Source organism: Perca fluviatilis, chromosome 15 (assembly GCF_010015445.1).
Source record: "Perca fluviatilis chromosome 15, GENO_Pfluv_1.0, whole genome shotgun sequence".
Lineage (NCBI taxonomy): Eukaryota > Metazoa > Chordata > Actinopteri > Perciformes > Percidae > Perca > Perca fluviatilis.
The window spans coordinates 6,664,685-6,685,285 of record NC_053126.1 but is presented as its reverse complement, the minus strand read 5'-3'; the positions used below and the strand labels follow the sequence as shown (position 1 = coordinate 6,685,285).

General features: G+C 41.4%; 1 protein-coding gene across 1 annotated transcript in view; it reads left to right on the top strand.

Annotated features, from left to right (window-relative positions):
• The window catches only part of myo15aa (myosin XVAa), a 47,559-nt gene that overhangs the window by 13,102 nt on the left and 13,856 nt on the right, over window positions 1-20,601 (top strand). Inside the window, exons 12-36 of the mRNA XM_039824028.1 lie at window positions 1,322-1,380; window positions 1,784-1,907; window positions 2,028-2,123; window positions 2,795-2,926; window positions 3,020-3,145; window positions 4,570-4,647; window positions 4,783-4,940; window positions 5,085-5,130; window positions 5,234-5,358; window positions 6,567-6,684; window positions 6,812-6,987; window positions 8,148-8,232; window positions 8,381-8,434; window positions 8,544-8,625; window positions 8,939-9,069; window positions 9,254-9,349; window positions 10,377-10,612; window positions 11,075-11,265; window positions 11,831-11,903; window positions 12,123-12,314; window positions 12,660-12,772; window positions 13,802-13,896; window positions 15,607-15,742; window positions 17,623-17,997; window positions 18,265-18,329. Of these exons, the coding sequence (XP_039679962.1) occupies window positions 1,322-1,380; window positions 1,784-1,907; window positions 2,028-2,123; window positions 2,795-2,926; window positions 3,020-3,145; window positions 4,570-4,647; window positions 4,783-4,940; window positions 5,085-5,130; window positions 5,234-5,358; window positions 6,567-6,684; window positions 6,812-6,987; window positions 8,148-8,232; window positions 8,381-8,434; window positions 8,544-8,625; window positions 8,939-9,069; window positions 9,254-9,349; window positions 10,377-10,612; window positions 11,075-11,265; window positions 11,831-11,903; window positions 12,123-12,314; window positions 12,660-12,772; window positions 13,802-13,896; window positions 15,607-15,742; window positions 17,623-17,997; window positions 18,265-18,329 (3,162 nt within the window). The remainder of the gene's footprint in view (window positions 1-1,321; window positions 1,381-1,783; window positions 1,908-2,027; window positions 2,124-2,794; window positions 2,927-3,019; window positions 3,146-4,569; window positions 4,648-4,782; window positions 4,941-5,084; window positions 5,131-5,233; window positions 5,359-6,566; window positions 6,685-6,811; window positions 6,988-8,147; window positions 8,233-8,380; window positions 8,435-8,543; window positions 8,626-8,938; window positions 9,070-9,253; window positions 9,350-10,376; window positions 10,613-11,074; window positions 11,266-11,830; window positions 11,904-12,122; window positions 12,315-12,659; window positions 12,773-13,801; window positions 13,897-15,606; window positions 15,743-17,622; window positions 17,998-18,264; window positions 18,330-20,601) is intronic.

Here is a 20,601-nt window from a genome sequence, read left to right as displayed (position 1 = left end):
TGCCTCACTCCTGCTTTTAAAAGGGAGAGCCTGATTAGACAACTCACTACAGCTGTAACAATCAGTCCCTCGCTGCCTGCTCACCTGAGCCACCACCTCCTCCCCACACTCTCTCCACACCTCCACAACCTCCGATCAGAAATAAAAAAAAAAGAAAACCTTTGTAGATGTCGGGTTTGCTCCAGATTTCAGCTGAAGAGATGGCACTCCCACATCCAAAAACCTTTGGTGCACAAATGAAAGAAATGAAGAAAATGATTTGCCGCATTGTACTCCTTTGCCTCAGGCAGAGATTGCTGGTGATATCTGAGGAGCTGTCATTGTTAACATGGTATATAGGAGGACTCCCACAGGATTTCCTAAACAACTAATAAAGCAGCAATGGAAAGTCATCAAACCCAACTACAACCTCCCTTGCATCTCTTCTTCTTTAGTTGTCTATATGGTTCTTAATTACCAGTGCAGTAACAATGACACACATTCACTCCCGATCTTTAATTTGGAATAGTTTCCTTAGGCAAAAAAACACTACATTTGTACCAGGTCCATGCATCTAAACAGGAATTACCCTGCTGGCATTAGTGGATCATAAGCGCATGTATGATCCACATCCTCTAATATTCCAGTATCTGACCATAAAACATCCTGTTTTGCTGTCTGGTTTAAAAGAAGGAGCAGATTCCAGTCGTCCTTATGGTCCTGTGATGCTTCAGACAAGGAACGAGGGAGATGAGAGAAAAAAAAGAGAGCGACAGAGGACTATGTTAATAGTATAAATGATCATGGTGGCGCACCTTATGTCCTCCACACATACAAGTTCTTATGCCCTACACTAAGAGCCTCCTGTATAATCAAATTTCTAATTACAAAGGCGGTTCCGTTTGTTTCTATGTAACAGGAGAGGAGTCGTCGTATCCACTCATTTCCTTCGGCCAAGATCAGACCGTGACAGTCCCAGACACTCACGTCATGAATAAGAGAGGAGAAGAAATACAAGTGGCAGAGTATAAAGAAAGGAAGGTGGAATTAGCAAAAATTAAAGACAAACGCTACATGGTGTTGAGGTTTTCCACCCCAGCGTTATTACACATTTCAGTGGATCCTCCACTTGACTTAGAAACAAACTCCAGCTTGCCCTCTCTTGACTAGGGGCTTGAAATATTAAAATGTAAACATGAATGGACAAAACATTTTAAATAAAAGTGTTAAAGATATGAAGGATATCTCTAGGAACAAGAGGAGGAGAAGTCCAGTAGGTCGTAACAGGACGAAAGGAGATTTAAGCAATTTCAGACTCTAAACCATTCTGTCTTCTCTAAAGGAGACAATGAGGGACAAGATCCACACCCCATTGACTGTGGAAAGTGCTGTTGATGCCAGGTAAGAGACAGCTATACATGAAAATATATAATATGCACTGCATGAAAATGTATTATTTTTTCCTCCAGATGTATTTCACATGAAATAAAACCCTGAAAAGGAAAAACCACTGACTTAGCCATTTTGTCCCCATTAAAATGATTCTTTTGAAGCCAAGTCATTTTGTGTATCTGTCTCCATAAGAAGACTTTCCCTGCTTCCTAATCTGTGAGACAGTAATGTATGGGAGCCCTTAATAACTTGTCATATCTCATAATTTCCAATTAGTTTTTCCTCACACCAACTTAAAGATAAGAGTGAATGAATTATGTATGGTCCAGTTTTATGATTCATCGACTCTCTTTCTAATTTCCATACAATAGTACTGCCCTACGTCTTTCACACACAAATCATTGTTCTCCAGAGATGCTGTTGCCAAGATCCTGTACTCGCTACTCTTCCATTGGTTAACAGAGAGAATCAACGCTCAGGTGTACCCCCGCCAACACACCGTCTCCATCTCCATCCTGGACATTTACGGATTTGAGGTACAAGACGGAGCATCTTATCACCTGTCTGTCACTTTTTTGTGATGCAAAGCATAAATAATCCAGTGTATATGTGTGTGTGTGTGTGTGTGTGTGTGTGTGTTTGTGTGGGAACAACAGGATCTGGCCTTCAACAGCTTTGAGCAGCTTTGCATTAATTATGCAAACGAGTACCTGCAGTTCTTCTTCAACAGGATCATATTCAAGGAAGAACAGGTGAGTCCACGTCACACCTGCGGAGACACTCAATTAAGTTCACACACACACACACACACACACACACACACACACACACACACACACACACACACACACACACACTGCATTTAGTCTCGTATTGCCAGACTTATCTCCACAGCGCTGTGGAGTAAGGTTTGGCTATACCACAGATATATTCTACAAATAGTATAGGAGTTTGTTTACATTTCTTTAAATCAATCAAAATCGGAACTTGTTTTGGTGGAACATTAGCACAAAGAAAACGCCACATACAATATGAAATGAAGGTAACTGTTCACACAGTACAGTGACGTCAGCTATTTAAATTAGCTGGATACATGGTTAACTGTTATTTGCTCTTACTGTAACAATGCATCGCCGTGTGTACTTCGTCCATAGCAATCCCACTAATCAGTCCCAAAACGTCCCAGTTAGAGAGTAAATGCCGTAAGCAATCATAAACTGTAACAACTAAGCAGGCCTGCCTTGTTGCACGATCCAAATTTTCTTCAAAACTTTGTGTGTAGCTTGCTAGCTCGAAGTTTGTTGTTGTTTCCTGACGAGAAGGGATTTTGAGAACGGCATCACACAGAGAGCGGATGTCAGGCAAATATCCTGGAAATGTACTTCCGTTGATCCAGACTATATTGCATGTGATCCCCATTCAGGAGGAGTACAGCCGAGAACAGATCCCCTGGCAGGACATCCCATTTAGTGACAACCAGCCCTGCATTGACCTCATTGCTGCTAAGCCTCATGGGATACTGAGGATCCTGGACGACCAGAGCTGTTTCCCACAGGTGGGGCAAAAGGAAACCTAAAGAGAACCTGTAGACCCTTACACTTCTGTTACACCCACAGATTGTGTGACTTAGAGTCTGCTTTGTTGCCAGGCGACAGACCACACGTTCCTCCAAAAGTGTCACTATCACCATGGCAACAACCCACTGTATCTGAAGCCAAAGATGCCCCTCCCAGAGTTCACCATCAAGCACTTTGCTGGCCGGGTCACCTACCAGGTATGTAGCTCTTCTTTGGCTCCTCTCAGGTGACAAAACCTGCTATTGACCTGCCAGTTGATCCACTGACATCAATAATGTCATTGATAACTTCTGATCTGTACCACGAGTATACTCCTGTTTTTGGGCACTGTAGCAGCATCGCTCTACGATGGCAATGCCATCCAACACTTTGATCCAGACTGCAATATCTCAACATATATTTGATGGATTGCCATTACATTTGGTACATACATTAAAGGGGAACTATGCAGTTTTTTTAGCTTAATTTACCTTAACTGAACAGCTTCGGAGTCATTGGAATGTTTTTTTTTCGAGTTGAATGGTGGTCGTGTTGCTTCCCCCTAGCGCCTGTGAGCGGAAAAACAACTTTCGGCCGGAGAGCCGCAGGCCTCTGCGTCAGGAAGTATCGCGTGATATCAGGTCTCGCGATGTAACAAATTGCTTCAGGGGGGGGGGGCACACAAAAAACACACACACAAAAAAAAAAAAAAAAAAAAAAAGAGTTTTTAATTATCACATCTTATTACAAAAAAAAAAAAAAAAAAAAAAAAAAAAAAAAATACACAAAAAAAAAAAAAAAAAAAAAAACACACACCAAAAAAAACACACACACACCCAGTACCAACATAGGAGCTGCCAAATATCTATTCCGAAGCTGTAGGGGGAGCTCTATAGAGAAACCTGCGAACAAAAAGCAGAAGAAATGGCCACAATTTCATAGCGCCCCTTCAATGTTTGCCTTGGGACCGATGGTGGTCCCTTAACTTCTCATCTAGCACCATCATCAGGTCAAAACTTAAAATAAAGTTTGACTGACGCAGGTTTCTTTCTGCATAGAGGAATGTTTGCCGCCCCCCAAAGAGGTTTTAGCAAGCACCAAAGAACCACCAGTGCCAAAATGATAAGAATTAAGAAAAAATAGCAATTCAAATCTAAGCAAAGTGTGTTTAGCACCAATTTACTAAACAACTGTTGAACAAACAGGACACTGACTTGAATAGGTGCGCTAATCTCAGTTTTATCGTCCAGAGTCTGGCTTTACCGGACTCTCGATGATTTTAGCGGTAGTATTTGAATATTAATATTATTTTTTTAAGCAGTTTTGTTAATTGGGGTTTCATTAACTCAAGCATAATAGGCATTTTTGGTTATCAAATTGTCAGAAAAACAGGCAAACACATAGATTTCTGTCAAATAAGGTAACACAGACTCATTGCCTTTACTGTACGCAAACCGATCATGCTTGCTGTTGTGCGTAGTCTCACCCCCAAAAGGACGAATTTGAATCAGGAAAAACCCTGCTGATGGACCGACTGACATTGCCAGTCATAGAGCCTAAAAAAACATTGCGGAAAAGTTAAAGAGAGTATGAAAACTGTTCCTGACAGATATTCCAATAATTTGTGATGTCAATGATGCAGGTTTACAAGTTCCTCGATAAGAACTACGACCAGGTCCGTCAGGATGTCCTGGACCTGTTCATTCAGAGCAAAAACAAGGTGAGAGGAGAGCATCTTCACATCAACATATGCATGCGCGGTCATGTTACCCTTGGAGACCAAATCGAATTGATGTCAACGTAAACACTTGTATTAAAACAGTGTGAATGTATGTGTGTATTTGTGTGTGTCCAGATGGTGTCAAATCTCTTCCTGGTTCACGCAGAGGTCACGGGTCAGCAGAGAGGTGGTCACATGAGGAAGAGCAGCACAGTCACCAGAAAATACCAAGCTCCCACCGTCAGCAACAAGTTCCAACAGTCCCTGCTGGAGCTGGTGGAGAAGATGGAGAGGTAAAGCAAGGAGAAGTGGAGATATTCTCAGAAAATAATTGACAGCACACAGTTGTCCACAATTTCCGTAAAAATAATTAAGAGTAATAACAATAAGCAGGAAATGTTATTTACTTGTTGTTCACTTTTATTTTTCTGTTTCAGGTGCAACCCTTATTTTGTCCGCTGCATTAAGCCAAATAATATGAAGGTAGATTTTTCTACTGATGACACTGCTCATTTGCATGCATGAGTTCGGTCTCACTGTATCCTGACAGCCATTGTTTTTCACATGTGCTTACATCTGTGTTCAGCAACCAGGTGTATTTGAGGAGGACCTGGTCAGCAGCCAGCTAAGACACTCAGGGGTCCTGGAGACCATTAGGATCCGTAGAGAGGGGTATCCTGTCAGAATGCCATTTTACAACTTCCTATTCAGGTAAGGAGTAGTCTCGCTTTGCCAGTCCCTCCTCCAAAGCGCGCTGAAGGAGGGTCTGGCTACTCCACATAGCAAAGGAAAACGTGCTCTGGTTTAATGGCATTTCTTTAAACCAATCAGATTCGTCATGGGCGGTGCTAAACTCCGCACAGAGCCGCTGTAAAATAGTCGTGCGAGAGAAAACTCAGATAGGACAGATAGCCTAGCTAGCTGTCTGGATTTACCCTGCAGAGATCTGAGGAGCAGTTAACCATAGTCCTCATGAATCCACCGAATTTAAAATTCCAACACAAAGAAAGCGGAAGGAAACGGAAAATACATGCTTCCGGCGGAATTTCCTGCAGCACCGGAAGTGATACGCGAAGGTTATAGACTAGCTAAGGAATAATCATAGACATATATGTCTTTGCGGTTAATCTCTGGATGTTGGAAGAAACTTTTGTGAAGAAGCACTGGGTTGTTAGCATGGGAAGTGATAGCTAACATGTCTGACAAGATACAGAAAAGTTTGTCGCCTGTTGCAGCAGCCTGTAACTGATAATCCAAACCATTTTACCAATAACTCCTATTCCCTGTTATTTCTTTAAGCCAATGCATTATTTTGTGTGTGTGTGCGTGTGTGCCACCGTCACTGCGTCCAGAGCTTAGAGCCGCCCAAGATGATTGTTTTAAATAGCTCACGTTACTGTATTGTGTGAACAGTTACCTTCATTTCATATTGTATGTGGTGTTTTCTTTGCGCAAATGTTCCACCCATAGACTGTTAGTCTATGGTTTCAAAACAAGTTGCTTCCCCAGACTATTTTGCAGAGCCACCGTCACTGCGTCCGGAGCTTAGAGCCGCCCAAGACGATTGTGATTGGTTTAAAGAAACGCAAACAAACTCCTATACTATTTGTAGAATATGTCTGTGGTATAGCCAGACCTTTCTCCACAGCGCTGTGGAGGTAGGTCTGGCAATGTGAGAATAAATGCAATGCAATCCCTGTACAATGAGTTCACACGTCTTATTTTTCTGTCAATCAAATTATCAATTAATTTACTAATGCTTCCAGCTCTAATGGAGATCTATTTGTATGCTTGTCTGCATATGCACACGCAAACAGTTATGTTTATTTTGTGTATGCATTTGTAATGTGAAGTGTGTGTGTGTGTGTGTATGTGTGTGTGTGTGTGTGTGTGTGTGTGTGTGTGTGTGTCATCACAAGGTATAAGTCTCTGGTGGGCATACGAGAGCTTCCAGCAGCAAATGGAGAGAACTGTGTGATAATGCTCAGTAAACTGTGTCTTCTCAGACCAGGAGCATACCATGTAGGAGTCACAAAGGTGAGGCTCTCCTCTCATTTGTCCATGCTAATCCTTTCACACAGCAGAAAACCAGCAATACAAACTAATCACGTATGTGTGTGTGTGTGTGTGTGTGTTTGTGTTTGTGTGTGTGTGTGAATGGCAGTTGTTTCTGAAGGAGGACATCTACCAGTTGTTGGAGTGTAAGCGTGAACGCACCCGTCACCTTGCTGCTCTCACCCTGCAGCGTTACACCCGGATGTTCTTCGTCAGGAAACGCTTTGTGGCCTTCCGCAAGAAGATCATCGGGCTGCAGGCACAGTGCCGAGGCTTCCTCACAAGGTTGGCTTTTTCCACTACTGCTAGCTTCATAACTATCAACTGATTTGTGGATATCTACCAAGTAAAAAGCTTGATTTAGCAGAAAAGCATTTATGTAAAGAAATTGTGGTCCTTAAAATTAAAAAATGATGAGTCTGTCCACTCACCTTTTCCTATCTACATACTGTATGTAGTATACCGTAGCAGTGAGAAAGACAAATTAAAGCAACCCTAGGTAACTTTTCCCGCTTCGGTCCCCCTACAGGTTGGAAGCGGGATTGTCCATTACATTACATTATGCAAGTTTGCCAGATCGGGTAGCTGATCTGTAGTTTGAATGAACTGGACAATGTAATGTAATGGACAATTCCGCTTCCAACCTGTAGGGGGACCATAGCGGGAAAAGTTACCTAGTGTTGCTTTAAAGGTCCCATTTCACTTTTTTAACATTAATATGCGTTCCCCCAGCCTGCCTATGGTCCCCCAGTGGCTAGAAATGGTGATAGGTGTAAACCGAGCCCTGGGTATCCTGCTCTGCCTTTGAGAAAATGAAAGCTCAGATGGGCTGATCTGGAATCAACTCCTTATGAGGTCATAAGGAGCAAGGTTACCTCCCCTTTCTCTGCTTTGCCCGCCCAGAGAATTTGGCCCACCCATGAGAAAGAGACATCATGGCTTTCAAACGAGCAAAGTGGCAGTTTGAAAGCCATAACCTTAAAGTAACTTTAAGGTTAACACCAATACTCCTTCTAATAGGGAACACATAGGTTGTAAAACGATGGTACATTATGGTACTTTTTAAGGAACAGCATGTAATTGAAATCATTGGTAGGCAAAATGATTTCCTAAAGTTCCGGAAAAACAACACCTTTATATCATGGTCATATTAGGAACAAACATGATGATTCCTACAAATTGAACAGGAAACTTGTGACGCAAATGACCTCATATTAAAACTGCATTGTATACAAAAATGGAAATTATTTAGAAAACTACTGAACCAAATCCTAACCATAATAACACATTGTGACTTCTGTAACAAAGTACTTGTAACATGCCTACAACGTTTGTCTCTTTGTATGTGTGAAAAAGCTTTCTTAGGAAATGGGATCAAAACATGACGTTAGATATGAGACAGATGTGTTAATGGTGGTACTCCAATTCTTCATTCTGCCCTCCAGGAAGCACTATGTGAAAATGAGGGAGAGTCTAGTTCGGTTCCGCTCTCTTGTCCACATGTACGTCAGCCGCAAGCGATACATCAAGGTACATGAAGTCTGCTTTCAAAGGACAGTATATCTCCTTTCATACCTGGGGGATGCAACCATAAATCACTTAGGATGTTGAACATATTACCCACTTTTGTGATTGAAGTGAAAATGTTCAGTGTGTGAGTTCTGTCATCTATTTGCAGAAGAAGTTTGAAGCCCAGAGGAAAGCTGCTGAGGAGAGGAGGAGGAGAGAGATGGTAAGATAGAAGTTTGGACAGGATAAGTATAGCGTGTTCTTCTCTCACGCGACAGGAATGAAGGTTTTGGCAGTCGGTCATTAAAGGATAAAAAAAATAACTCTTTTAGGAGCTGACCAAGAGGGAGGTGGTGAACGTCACGCACTTGGTGATCCCTGCAGAGCTGGGCACGTTACTGCAGACAGCAGGAGGTGTGTACATGTCTGTATGCCTGTCGTCCTGTTTGTGAAGTCCACATTAGTGTGCACACGTGTATCTTTCATGAACCAAATAGCCGAGCGAGCACTTACTTTAGCCCTCTGAATGTGTCTCATCTCATCGGGCACTCACAGAAGAGAGGGACAGTTGATAAATACACCATCAGTTATGTCAGTTTAAATCTGGTCAGCTTCAACAGTTGCAAAAGAAAGTAGCACAGGACACAGGACTCCATGCTCCTACAGAATACAGTATGTACGATGGTTGACATGTCATTCACGCTCCTCTCTCTCTCTCTCTTTCTAGTCAAGAGGGAGTTGCACTCAGACTGTCTGGCTCTGCTTCAGGCTCCTCATATCCAGGAAGAGGCTCAACTCACTCTGCCTCTGGACATCAACAACTACCCGTTCTACCGCTATGTGCAGATCTACTTTAGGGTGAGAACAGTTTACTTACAGTATTACTGTCAGTTTCAGTCTATATAATATGTCCTCTCGACTGTATGTGGTTATTCCTCAGATTTGTTCTTATAGTATCTTTGTTTCGAAAATCATGTAGTTAATGTGCCAGGTTTGTGTCAAGTTGTTTCCCGAAAACAATGTCAATCTTTTGTTGCTGTAGGAACCAAAGTTTGGGATGTTGAGTGCACCTCTGGAGTACCCGCTGACCCGTGTAGAGGAGGACCTGAGAGGAGAAGCTCTGGAGCTCTTCATCCTGGTAGGCTGACTCCATTTACTCATGTAACTGGCATTCATAATCTTTCAGCACTGCACTTCTGTCCTTTACAATTATACAGTTTCACACAGTTACACACTGCCACACTGTCTCTAGTTGTTCAGGGGCAGTTGCAGGATTTTTTTAGTGGGGTGGCACAGTGGGGACCAATAATCAGTCAGGGGGGCCCGGGGAGGCATTTTATCAGAATACAGCATAGAAAATCTGCTTAGAAATTTAGGAAAGGGCGCCCAGATAGCTTAGTTGGTAGAGCAGGCGCCCATATGTAGAAGTTTACTCCTCGACGCAGCTGGCCAGGGTTCGACTCTGACCTGCGGCCCTTTGCTGCATGTCGTTCCCCCTCTCTCTCCCCTTACATGTCTTCATCTGTCCTGTCAAAATAAAGGCCTAAAATGGCCAAAAAATAATCTTTAAAAAAAAGAAGAAGAAATTTAGGAAATATTGGATAGGATAGAACAACACAATGTAATTCTGCTAAATAAAATTCATTCATTACTCACATTCATTATTAATGTCACTTGTTTTCTTTTTAAACAAATTGTATATCCGAATAAAATACATATTTTCTATAGGCTCAGTCTGCCACTTTTAAAAAAAGCAATTCCAGCGCTGGTTCCATGGTACCAGCATTTTGGATAGTCATCATGGAAACTTTTTTTTATTAATTGGTCATTTGACAAGGGCTGGGAAGATTGGCAGAACAGGCAGCCAAGTGACAGTGCTCTGATCTAATGGAAATCACTCTAGCCCAATGGATTGGGGGAGGACACCAGGGGGGGCCAGTGCCCCCCTTGTAGCCCCGCCCCTGTAGTTGCTTGCTGCCCAAGTACATCATCTTGTCCCTGTGTCTGTGTCATTGTAGTTCGATGAAAAAACTTTCTAAACGTAACAAAAGACTTAGTTAAGCTTTACCCAGTCAAATGATACTATGAATCAATAAAATACAGCTTTTAGTGGCCAGGACATTGGAGTTTGTTGTAATGTTTTCTGCCTTTTACTCTGCTTTCAGGTATTACGATTCATGGGGGACCCTCACCTGAACGGTGCGCAGGAAAACATGTTTGGGAATTACATCATCCAAAGGGGCCTGTCTTCTCCAGGGTTACAGGACGAGATCCTGGCTCAGGTTGTCAACCAGGTGTGGAGGAACGTTAACCCCGACAACGCTGAGAGAGGCTGGCTGCTGCTGCTGGCGTGTGTCTGCAGCTTCGCCCCGTCACCCAAGATGGGCAAATATCTACTGAAGTAAGACATCATTTCTTACACGTGTGTACAGAAATCATATTGATGAAAATATGTACTTTCACACGCATTCACACGCAAATGGGTGTTGGGTAGTAAAAGTAAGTAATACACATAGAAAAAAATATATACAGTATACACATAACTGAAATTCTTTTTTATCTGACTGCAGCTAAAAAATGAACTTTAACAAAACTAAAACAACTCAAAATAACTGCATCATTTCCTGGAATATTTCAAATGCAAAAGTGAAAATGCAATTTAAAAAGTCATGTAAAAAGAGGCAGGTAGCACAAAATGAAACTTAAGGAAAAAAAATAAATAAAAAAGATTGAACATTCCTTTGTACAAGTTATAGTTGTAATGAAGTAATTAGTAAGTAATTACTAAGTGTAACAGAAAACAAAAATAAATGTGGTTGTACGGGCAAAAAGTATAACCTTAACCTTGTCCTTCCATCTCCAGGTTTGTATCTGACCACGCTCCTGCTGGTTGCCAGGCGTTGCTGCAACACAGACTCATCCAAGCCAATCAGAAGACACAGCTAGGCTCAGGCTCCACCCCCGAGACGGCACGGACCTATCCGCTGTCGCTGCTGGAATGGACGGCCAATAGGAAGAAGGCTAACATGGTGTTGCAGGTGCACTGCTTTGACGGTGAGATGCATCTTGCCTTATTTATTTTTTTTTAAGATTTTTAACATTACACCACGCAGTTTAAACTTCCCACACTGCCAACAGATGAAAGGCAGAAACAAATATTTACCACATTTACCGCTTTTAATTTTTCCCTTTACATTCAGTTTGTACAACAAATCTCTCAATTTATTTTCAAATGAGCACAGAAAAGTGTCAGACTTATTGAATATCTTGTAAGTAGTCTTTGACAACTACAGTTTAAATGAGCTCACGCCTCAAAGAAAAGCAAGGAGACTGCTGGCATCACTCTTGTTGAGTGGAATCAATTACAGCCCTTGATCATCGATTATTCATTGCCAGTCAGGATCAGGTGATGGAACTACGGGGCTCTCAGGGTCTTTCAGTTGCGCAATTTATTGCATTTAGCTTTGGTTTGAGTTTGAATTTTGAGTTTAGTTTATTTATGAAAGGGGACAGCGCAAATTAATAAAACACATGATTTCCCAGATATTTTCCTCGTATCGTGCAGCCCTAGAAAGAAACATTTTAAGATACAGTATTCTTTTTTTTATTTTCTCTGTAGGAGGATCATTTCTTTGTCCGGCCCATTCCTGGACCAGTGGAGAGGATTTAGCAGGGGACATACTGCGCCACAGGTGCTGATATCTCATATAAAGTGATTTATTTAGGCTAGTTCTTTTCAGCTCATGGTTCTGCTTGGACGCATTCAATTTGAATAACCTCTTGAACCGTTCTGTATTTCTTTAGTCTTCCTACTCAAAACTATATTTTGTATTTGTATTTGTAAATCACACTTCAATGAAACACCAGCTTCATAATATTAACGTTACTGTATGAATCCAAACAACTTGCAGGGGAGTGTCGGACTGGTGGAAGGGGAGTTCAATTCTGATGAAGGAGCACGGCCAGTGGGTGGAGTTAGCGGGTCACGACTATGTGATGGACCTGATTGCGGACCTGGAGCTTCCCACTGACTTCCCAAAGCAGAAGAGCTACTTCATCATCAGCACTGACGACCCAGCCAGAGTCCGAGCCAATGCCAGCCTGTCAGTACACAAGACACACACTGATACAATGCATGTACAAAAATCTGAAATGTAGATATTTACACTAAAGAAATAAATTGACCTCTAATTAATTCTCCTCTCCTTTGGTGGCTCATTGTTGGATTACGAAAGCACATTTTTATTTGTTTGACAGGTTTTGTTGAGTTTCATTTAGGATTTTCTTTTCTTGACTTGTTTTTGATATGTTTGCGATTGTGATTCTTCTCTGAAACTCTGAAAACTCCTCTCCTCTCCTCTCCTCTCCTCTCCTCTCCTCTTCTCTTCTCTTCTCTTCTCTTCTCTTCTCTTCTCTTCTCCTCCTCCTCTCCTCTCCTCTCCTCTCAGTGCTTTGTTTGGCGGTGGCTTTGAGTCCGATGAGGAGCTTCCTCCTGCCTTTCCTCTCCGTAACAGCAGACCAGCCTACAGCCTGCCTGACTCTGACGGTTACTACAGCCACGGTATACACATGCTGGGACGATATGCTTTTGTCCCAGTTTAATTCTTTAACGATACATGGGTGCCGATTTGGTTTGCGTTGCGATTTTTATTTATTGCGATTCTAGAAGTATTGCGATTCGATAGGACTGAGTATTGCAATTTTCTTTTCCTTCTTTAACAAAAACAAAAGTTTAATAATACACTTCTAGAGACAATACATCATGAGACATTTCTTTGTTTTCTAAGACTAATGCACATCACATGTCAGTCAGTCAGTCTGACATTTATTTAATTCGTAAAGATGTACATAACATTTATTTTCTGCATTTTCTGCTTTTGATCTGAAGCGATGATGTAGTCGCCGTCGGTGGTACCATTTAAACAGAAAATATTTAGGTGAATCAGTGGTAAAAAAAAATAAATAAAAAAAATGTTGATTCTGGGGAAAAGAAACGATTTCTAAAGATCGTCGTAAAAAAAAAACACGATACATACGATTTTAGATTTTTTTCCCCCAGCCCTAACACACACACACACACACACACACACAAGCAGTGTACTAAAGTGTGTCAGTATTGCTCACAAGTGTGTGTGTGTGTGTGTGTGTGTGTGCTAATTCACAGTTTAGAACAATTTTGCCTCGTTTTGTACTCACAGGCATCACAGTTCTTGAGTTTTGCCTTCATTTTCTCAGCTCAGCTTCCTTTACTGGAATTACATAGAGAGGACACGCACGCACACACACACACACACACACACACACACACACACACACACACACACACACACACAAATATTTCATAAACTTTACGACATGCATATATTAATAATAAGAATATGTTCAGCAGTAGCAAGTGTATAAATGTATTGTATCTGCAGATAAGGTTAGATATGAGTCCTGTTGTTACAACCCAGTATCACTACTATCACTAGTAAATACAGTGGCAGCTTATTTCGGTTAAATAGTTACAGTTTCTGGTTAATGACAGCGCTGAACATTATGTGTGACAGCCATGTTTGAAGCTACTCTGCTGTCTGTCTGTGTCCAGTAGAGTCGGATGCGTTCAGTGACGGTCAGACTCAGAGAGGAATGGACCGCTACCTGGACAGTCTGTTTGACCCTGTGCTGTCAGACAGCAGCATAGTGAGTACTGACCAGACACATCCCATCCTAACCATACTTTCCCTCTTGCTTTGGAAATACATTAGCGTGGTAATGATAACTTTACTAATCAGTAGGGTTGGGTACCTAAACCCGGTTCCACTATGGAACCGGTTCCTACGCAACCGGTAAGAATCGGACCGGATTAGAACGCAAATTTTGGTTCCTCATTTCAGTTCCACTTAATGAAACGGACGTACAAATATCACACTTTCTCTGTAGTCTACCGTTAGCTAGCTACCGTGAATGTAGGCTACTTTTAAAAAGCCATAGTTTCCCTCTGGGCTCACCAAAACGGACGTAAAAGCATATTAACCATTCACTGCACGTGATCGCTAGTAAACATATTACATTTAGGAATCAGAATCGTTTTAAAAGTACCGGTTCGACATCGGAATCGTAAAAATCCAAACGATACCCAAGTCTACTAATCAGTTAGTCTGTTTAATCGTCCAATAGACTGAAAAACATCACAAGCTGGTGTAGGGACTGAATTAAAGACACACAGTGTTAAACCTCAAACAGTGCATGCTGGGGAGTCTGCTAGTATGCTAATCCTGTTTTTTTATTTTTATTTTTTTATTTATGAGTTTAGTGAACTCTCACCAGTACATTCATTCTGATATTTTACAGGCTAAGCAATGCATTAATAAAGTGGAAAAATTCTCGTTAGCCGCAGCTCTGCATTAAACTGTCCCATCATGCTCTCTCCACCTGATCTGCCATCTGAGTGTGAATGGAGTGTTGATAGATGGATGGAACATGTGATCCACGGCTTCTGTTTTTGTATGAATGGAGCAGACAGGAGGGGTGATTGGGTTACTGAGGGACCTACCGTATTTGACCGCAACAGCAGGCAGCGCACAGGCACAGCTCTGCGGGGGATTACTGTTCCGTTAACGGCTTCACATTTTGTGAATTCGGTAAAAAAAAAAGAAAAGAAAAAAAAGGCAAGAGGCCCCGTCATTGGGAGGGAGCACGAAGAAAGTCAGTCAGTGCAGGTATGTTTTGGGTGTTGACTTAGGTTCTCTATTTCCGATTAAAACAACCTAATGTCCATAATTGGTGATTTGTAACAAGCAAATGCAAAATGCAAAAACAGAGGGTACTTGAGACTCTTGATGTCAAGATTTTCCGACGTCTTTTTTTTCATTATCAGCTGTCAATCAAACAGTCTGCGTGGTAACATTAGACCATTTTGCTTGGATAGTCTATTAATTAAGATTGAGGTTTTGCATGTGAGACTTTATTCTTTGACATATCTGTGTAGCAAAGAGTTTTTTCTCGTGAAAATAGCTATTTGGTTTTGTTGTGTTGAGACAGTACGGTTTGTTATGTTGCAGAAAATCTTGTTGGAGACTCTGACTCCTTTTTTGTTTTGTTTATGGGTTTCTGAATTTTTATGTGTGCTGGAGCTTTTCTTCCAGTGTGTACGGTACTTCCTGCGGAGTATTCAGTTCCTACAGCTTTACCGACTCTCACAGAGGGTCTGAATCAACCAATACAATACACTCCCTCTCTCTTGCCCATTTAGGCTCTCCTTTTTCTAACATGCACACGCACACACACACCATCACACACACACACTTCTTACCCTACTCTTCATGTCTCTCAAACTCCACTTTCTCAACATCTCCAACCGTCCTTTTCCATCTGCTGAATCTCTGTGGCCTGTTTCTCTCTGGCAACCAGGACATGGAAAAAACTGGAAGTTTATCAGCAAGGATGAAGGGAGGAGGAGGTATAGGCATCACAGGAGGAGGAGGAGGAGAGGGGGAGAGTCAAACGGCCCCCAGCCGACCTTATCCACCAGGAATACATCCCGGAGGTAAAAAACTTCTTAGTGTGTGTGTGTGTGTGTGTGTATGTTACATCTAGTGTAAGTGTAGATTGTCCAACGCTTTCCCTTACATTTGGGTTTTTGTTATTTAGTTTTGTTACTTTCCTCCGTGTTTAACTGCATGTTGTCACAGACTTAACAGTTTTCTTACTCTTTTCATTTTTTTGGACCATTGTTTTTCATTCCACCCAATTCTTCTTTTGTCCTTCCGCTGAAGCCTCTCTCTCTCATTTTTTTTTCTCTCTCAACTGAGTTAATTCTAAATCGACATTAGTCTCAGATTGATAAATAGTTAGATAAATAGCCCGCTTAATGCTGGAAACACTGCCAAGGTTTACATGTTTTGGGTTATTCTGTTTTCAACCTTTAGTTCCTTGGCAAAGTACACGAGGAACAACCGAACAACAGAAAAAAAGAAAACATGTTTAACATAGTTACAAACATATTTATTTTTGTAATTATTTCCATATTGTTTAAGGTTGAGGGCTAAAGTGCCTCAGTGGCACTGAACAGGACTGAGGTGTAAAGGTTCAGGTGTACAGTTCACCAGCCTTAATCGGTCGCTTAGAGCAGTCTGACCTCATGGATAATGCATAGACAGCCATTCACTGTAAACACAGATGACTGCTTTACTCTCTATAGGCCTCTGACATGCTCATTCTCTCTCTTGCTACACACTATTTTTTACCAAACACACTAATATATAGAGCTTTTTCACGGCAGACATGTTGACATGTCATAGTAGGAAAAGCACAGGTGTATTCCAAACCATTAATGATGGCTGCATTCCACTTAGGAGAGGCCCTGGTGTTGTGCATGCTGACTCACTGAAATAGCTTACTGGGACACTTGATTGACTTGAGCCATGTTAAGGTTATCAATGTCAGCTGTGCTTTTCCTACTATGACGAGGCAAAAAGGTCTGCTGTGAATAAGGGCCATTATTTGGTTTCTCTGTTCATCGCTGCCATTCAGTTTTGTGTACGCTTCTCTCTGTGGCTGTACAAAATGTCATACAGTATGTAATCACTTTTATGTCGCCCATCATACTGTACCACCGACAGTATGTTGAACTCTGATTGAGTATGTTGAACTAATTATTAATCTAAGGCGTCTCTCCCTGTTGGACAAGGTGCAGCAGAGAGAGCAACAGCAGTGAAGACAGTGACAGAAAGAAAAGGGGATGAAGGAAACTACAGCCGCTTAGTTTATGTCTAAGCATCTCATTTTTCGGTTTGATGGATAGTTTACCAATACTTTGACAACTATGTTAAAACATGGTGTTTTGGATCCAAACTTGCAAATATAATATTTTATATAATTCAATGTATAACAACATAATATGACAACTTGTCTGGACATAAGCAGGCTGTATGTCTCTAAATTACAAGGCCAGTGTAAACCTGCTGTAGATAAATTTGGGTTGAATGAACAGTAGAGATAATACGTAGCAAACAAACACATGGAAACAAATGGAAAGACAAAAAAGTCCAGGGTGCTCAGGAAGTTCAGTCAGATGTTTGAAGGTGCTCTTTGGGTCGGGAATTCAATTAAGTGCAGAAAAAAAGGAAAATCCAAGGCACTCTTCTTCAAAATTATTTCAAAAGCCTTTATTTTACTAGCTATTTCATAATAGAAAATTTAAAAGACATAGGGAGAAGCAACCCACGCGTAGCGGCGCGGACAGCCTTCTTCAGGGTGTGATGCTAACATGCTGATGTTTAGCCGGCATATCGGTAAATTGCAGATTAGCTTGTGCGGTCTTGTCTGCCCAGGATGAAAATAGCAATTAAGTCCATTTAAAACAGAGTCCTGGAACCAGCACTGGTCCTAACCCTTACCCTGTTCCCTGACCTGTCGCTCTTCAAGCTGTACCAGTGCTTCCAGTAGCAGGAGGAATGATGCCACCAATCCCCACCATGCCAATCCCCTCCCACCACCATCACCATGAACAACACCAACAACAGCAGCAGCAGCAGCAGCAGCAGCAGCAGGAACCTCAACAACAGCCGCAGCCACAATACCACCAATACAACCTTCCCAAACACACCTACAACCAGCAGACTTCTTCTACCACCACTTCTTCCACACGTGTAGCACTCACCCCATCACCCACTCGCACCCCCGCTGCTGATAGAGATAATGTAGCATCCCATGTTACTGGCGTCTCTAGTCTGCCGGGGGTGCCCTCGCTCCCTGCCACGCCTGTGGTTCCAGGCTTGCCTGTTATGACAGGTGTGCCAGGTACAATACTCAGATGTGCGTTTCCAGCATGTTTGGCCTGAAGCTTGAGGGCATTGTGGAGTTACAATTCAATTCACGTTAGATAAAAGCCATATGTTGTTTTTTTTCATTTCATTGTGAGGTTGTAAAGTTCCTCTGTGTGGTTTGTTTGAAGTGGAGGAGCCTACTGGGTCTTTTTCAGTGAACTGTGTGTGATTCTACTGTTTTTCTACAACCAAATCATCTTGACTACATGGTGTCCATACTTATATGTTTAAACTTCTCTAGGATCGGAGCAGACAGTACTGACTCAACAGCAACAGGCCATCATCCACCAGCAAGCCATCATTCTGGTTTGTCACATATCCTTATTCTGGACAACTCTGATATCACTGTTGGTGTATTTGTCTTATTTGTTACATGAAATATATGGTAACATATTGTTCAGGCATGAAAACGGGTCAGGGGTGAAAAAGGTGAGAAGGATATTACCCCTCTAGGAGGGTCCGGGGGCATGCTCCCCCGGAAGAAAATTTTAAATATTCCATATTTTAAAGCATCAATCTGATGTATTTTGAGATGCATTTTTTGCCAACCAACAGTGTAATATTTCAATATGCACTCATTAAAGTTAATTGGACTGGCAAAACAGTTGAAGTCCTTCTGACATTACACAATAATAAAAGTCATAATTTTTAAAAACTAAAAAGTTTTGGATCAATTTTTACTTCTTCCAACCAGTTAAATTAAGAGTCAATGTGGATTTACATATTGCAATAATATCATAATCCTACAATGAATCACTGTGAAAACTAAACTTTACTACTTTGGCCAGGTCATCATCAAAAAAGCCAATTAGCACATTCATGATTTTGTCCATGTTGATATTAGCTGCTTTATTTACATTTATTAAAAACATCGCATTGTTTATCTTTTCATATAGCTAGACGTCTAGGCTCTGGGACAAGGCCGTTATGTTTAAATACCTGCCATGCTGAGTCCAAACAGACAGCTTTGTCAAGGCAGTTTGGGCTTCAGATAGCTTTTACAAATCATTTTCCGCTATGAACGTGCACACACGTATTGTTTGTATCACGGTCGGTCAGTAAAGGCGCAGTCGCAGCGGTAGCGGTCGTTGCCGGTAACGTACTCGTATGACAGAGTGCACGGACCGAAGCTTTGTGACCAGCATCTAATTACTAGCAAGCTCTGTCTTACTGCTGCTGCCGTCCAGTGTCTTCCGCTGCAGAAGCAAGCACCCGGCTCCCTCAGTTTGAGGCACCAAGTGCTAAACGACTTCCCGTCTCCACCCTTTTCCTCTTGTCCTCTATTCATGCCCAGCGCCATTTGTTTTAACTACTTTCTCAACTAAAGCTGCCTGTTCTACATGCTCCAAGTTTGATAAACTTTGCCTCCATTTTTTTTTGCCGCGTTACCACGGAGACCACACCAGCACCGCACTCTGACTTTTCGGCAAAGACCCGCCATGCTTTGCATCTGATTGGCTAGAACTCGTTTCATTGGTTGATAGAATTCGTTTCATTGGTTGGTGGAAGTTTGATGATTGGTTAAATCCAGCGCATTAAAACAAATCCCATCTGGACTTTTTAATGAATTTTTCTAAAATAGTCATACGCCAGAAATTGGGCACCAGGCCGGATTACTTAACCCCCCCCCCTCCCCCCTTAAATATTTTCTCATTGAATCTACATGATTCACGTAGGTCCCCTATTTTGGTTTCAAAACGGCGAATTTCGCAAAAAGGTGAGTGATTTTCATGTCTGATTGTTGGGCCTGTTAAAACCCTTCGGGCTATTTTGGCCGTTTTTGAGTTTATTTTTTTTATTTTGCGACATAAACAAATGTTTACCATACCAATGTTTGGTATCTTTCTTTTCAGCAAAACATCACCTATATGACATGACAATTAGTTCATTTTAATGTACTGTATCAACATACTCAAAATCCGATTTGAAAAATTATACCTTTTTTAATATGAACAACACAAACATGCTCAACCAAGCATTTTTAAAAGTTTGTAATGTAAACACAAGTTGTACATATCAACATATAAAAGGTCAAATTCAGATATAATCAAGATATATACAAAAAAAATATGATTTACAAAAAAGCAGGTGTAGCCATAGGCTTTTTTTTTTCTTTAAGCTTTGCCAATCTTTAAAACAGTTTATGCACACAATTATACAGAGAGCTACATTAAAGACCTTGCAGTCTCAGAGTATGAGGGTTCCCAAATAGTGCAAATACAACATAGAAAAAGGTAAAATTGAGATAAAATCAATCTATGTACAGCAAAAAGCAGGTGTGGCAATGGCCGTTTTTTCTTTTCTTTTTTGCTTAGAACCTCTACAAAACACTTCATGTACAATTACACGGAGAGCTACATTGCCAGGCTTTCACTCCTTGAGTAAGAGGGGTTCCTAAATAGTGCAAATATACCATACAAAAGGTAAAATGAACACAAAATCAAACTATACATACAACTATTTACAACAAATATCAGGTGTTTTTTAACAGTAGCTTTAAAACTCGATATAAGTTGAGTTTTATTCAGCGTTTATACTTGCTAACACCTTAGTAGCCACACACCCTTTAGAGTTTAGA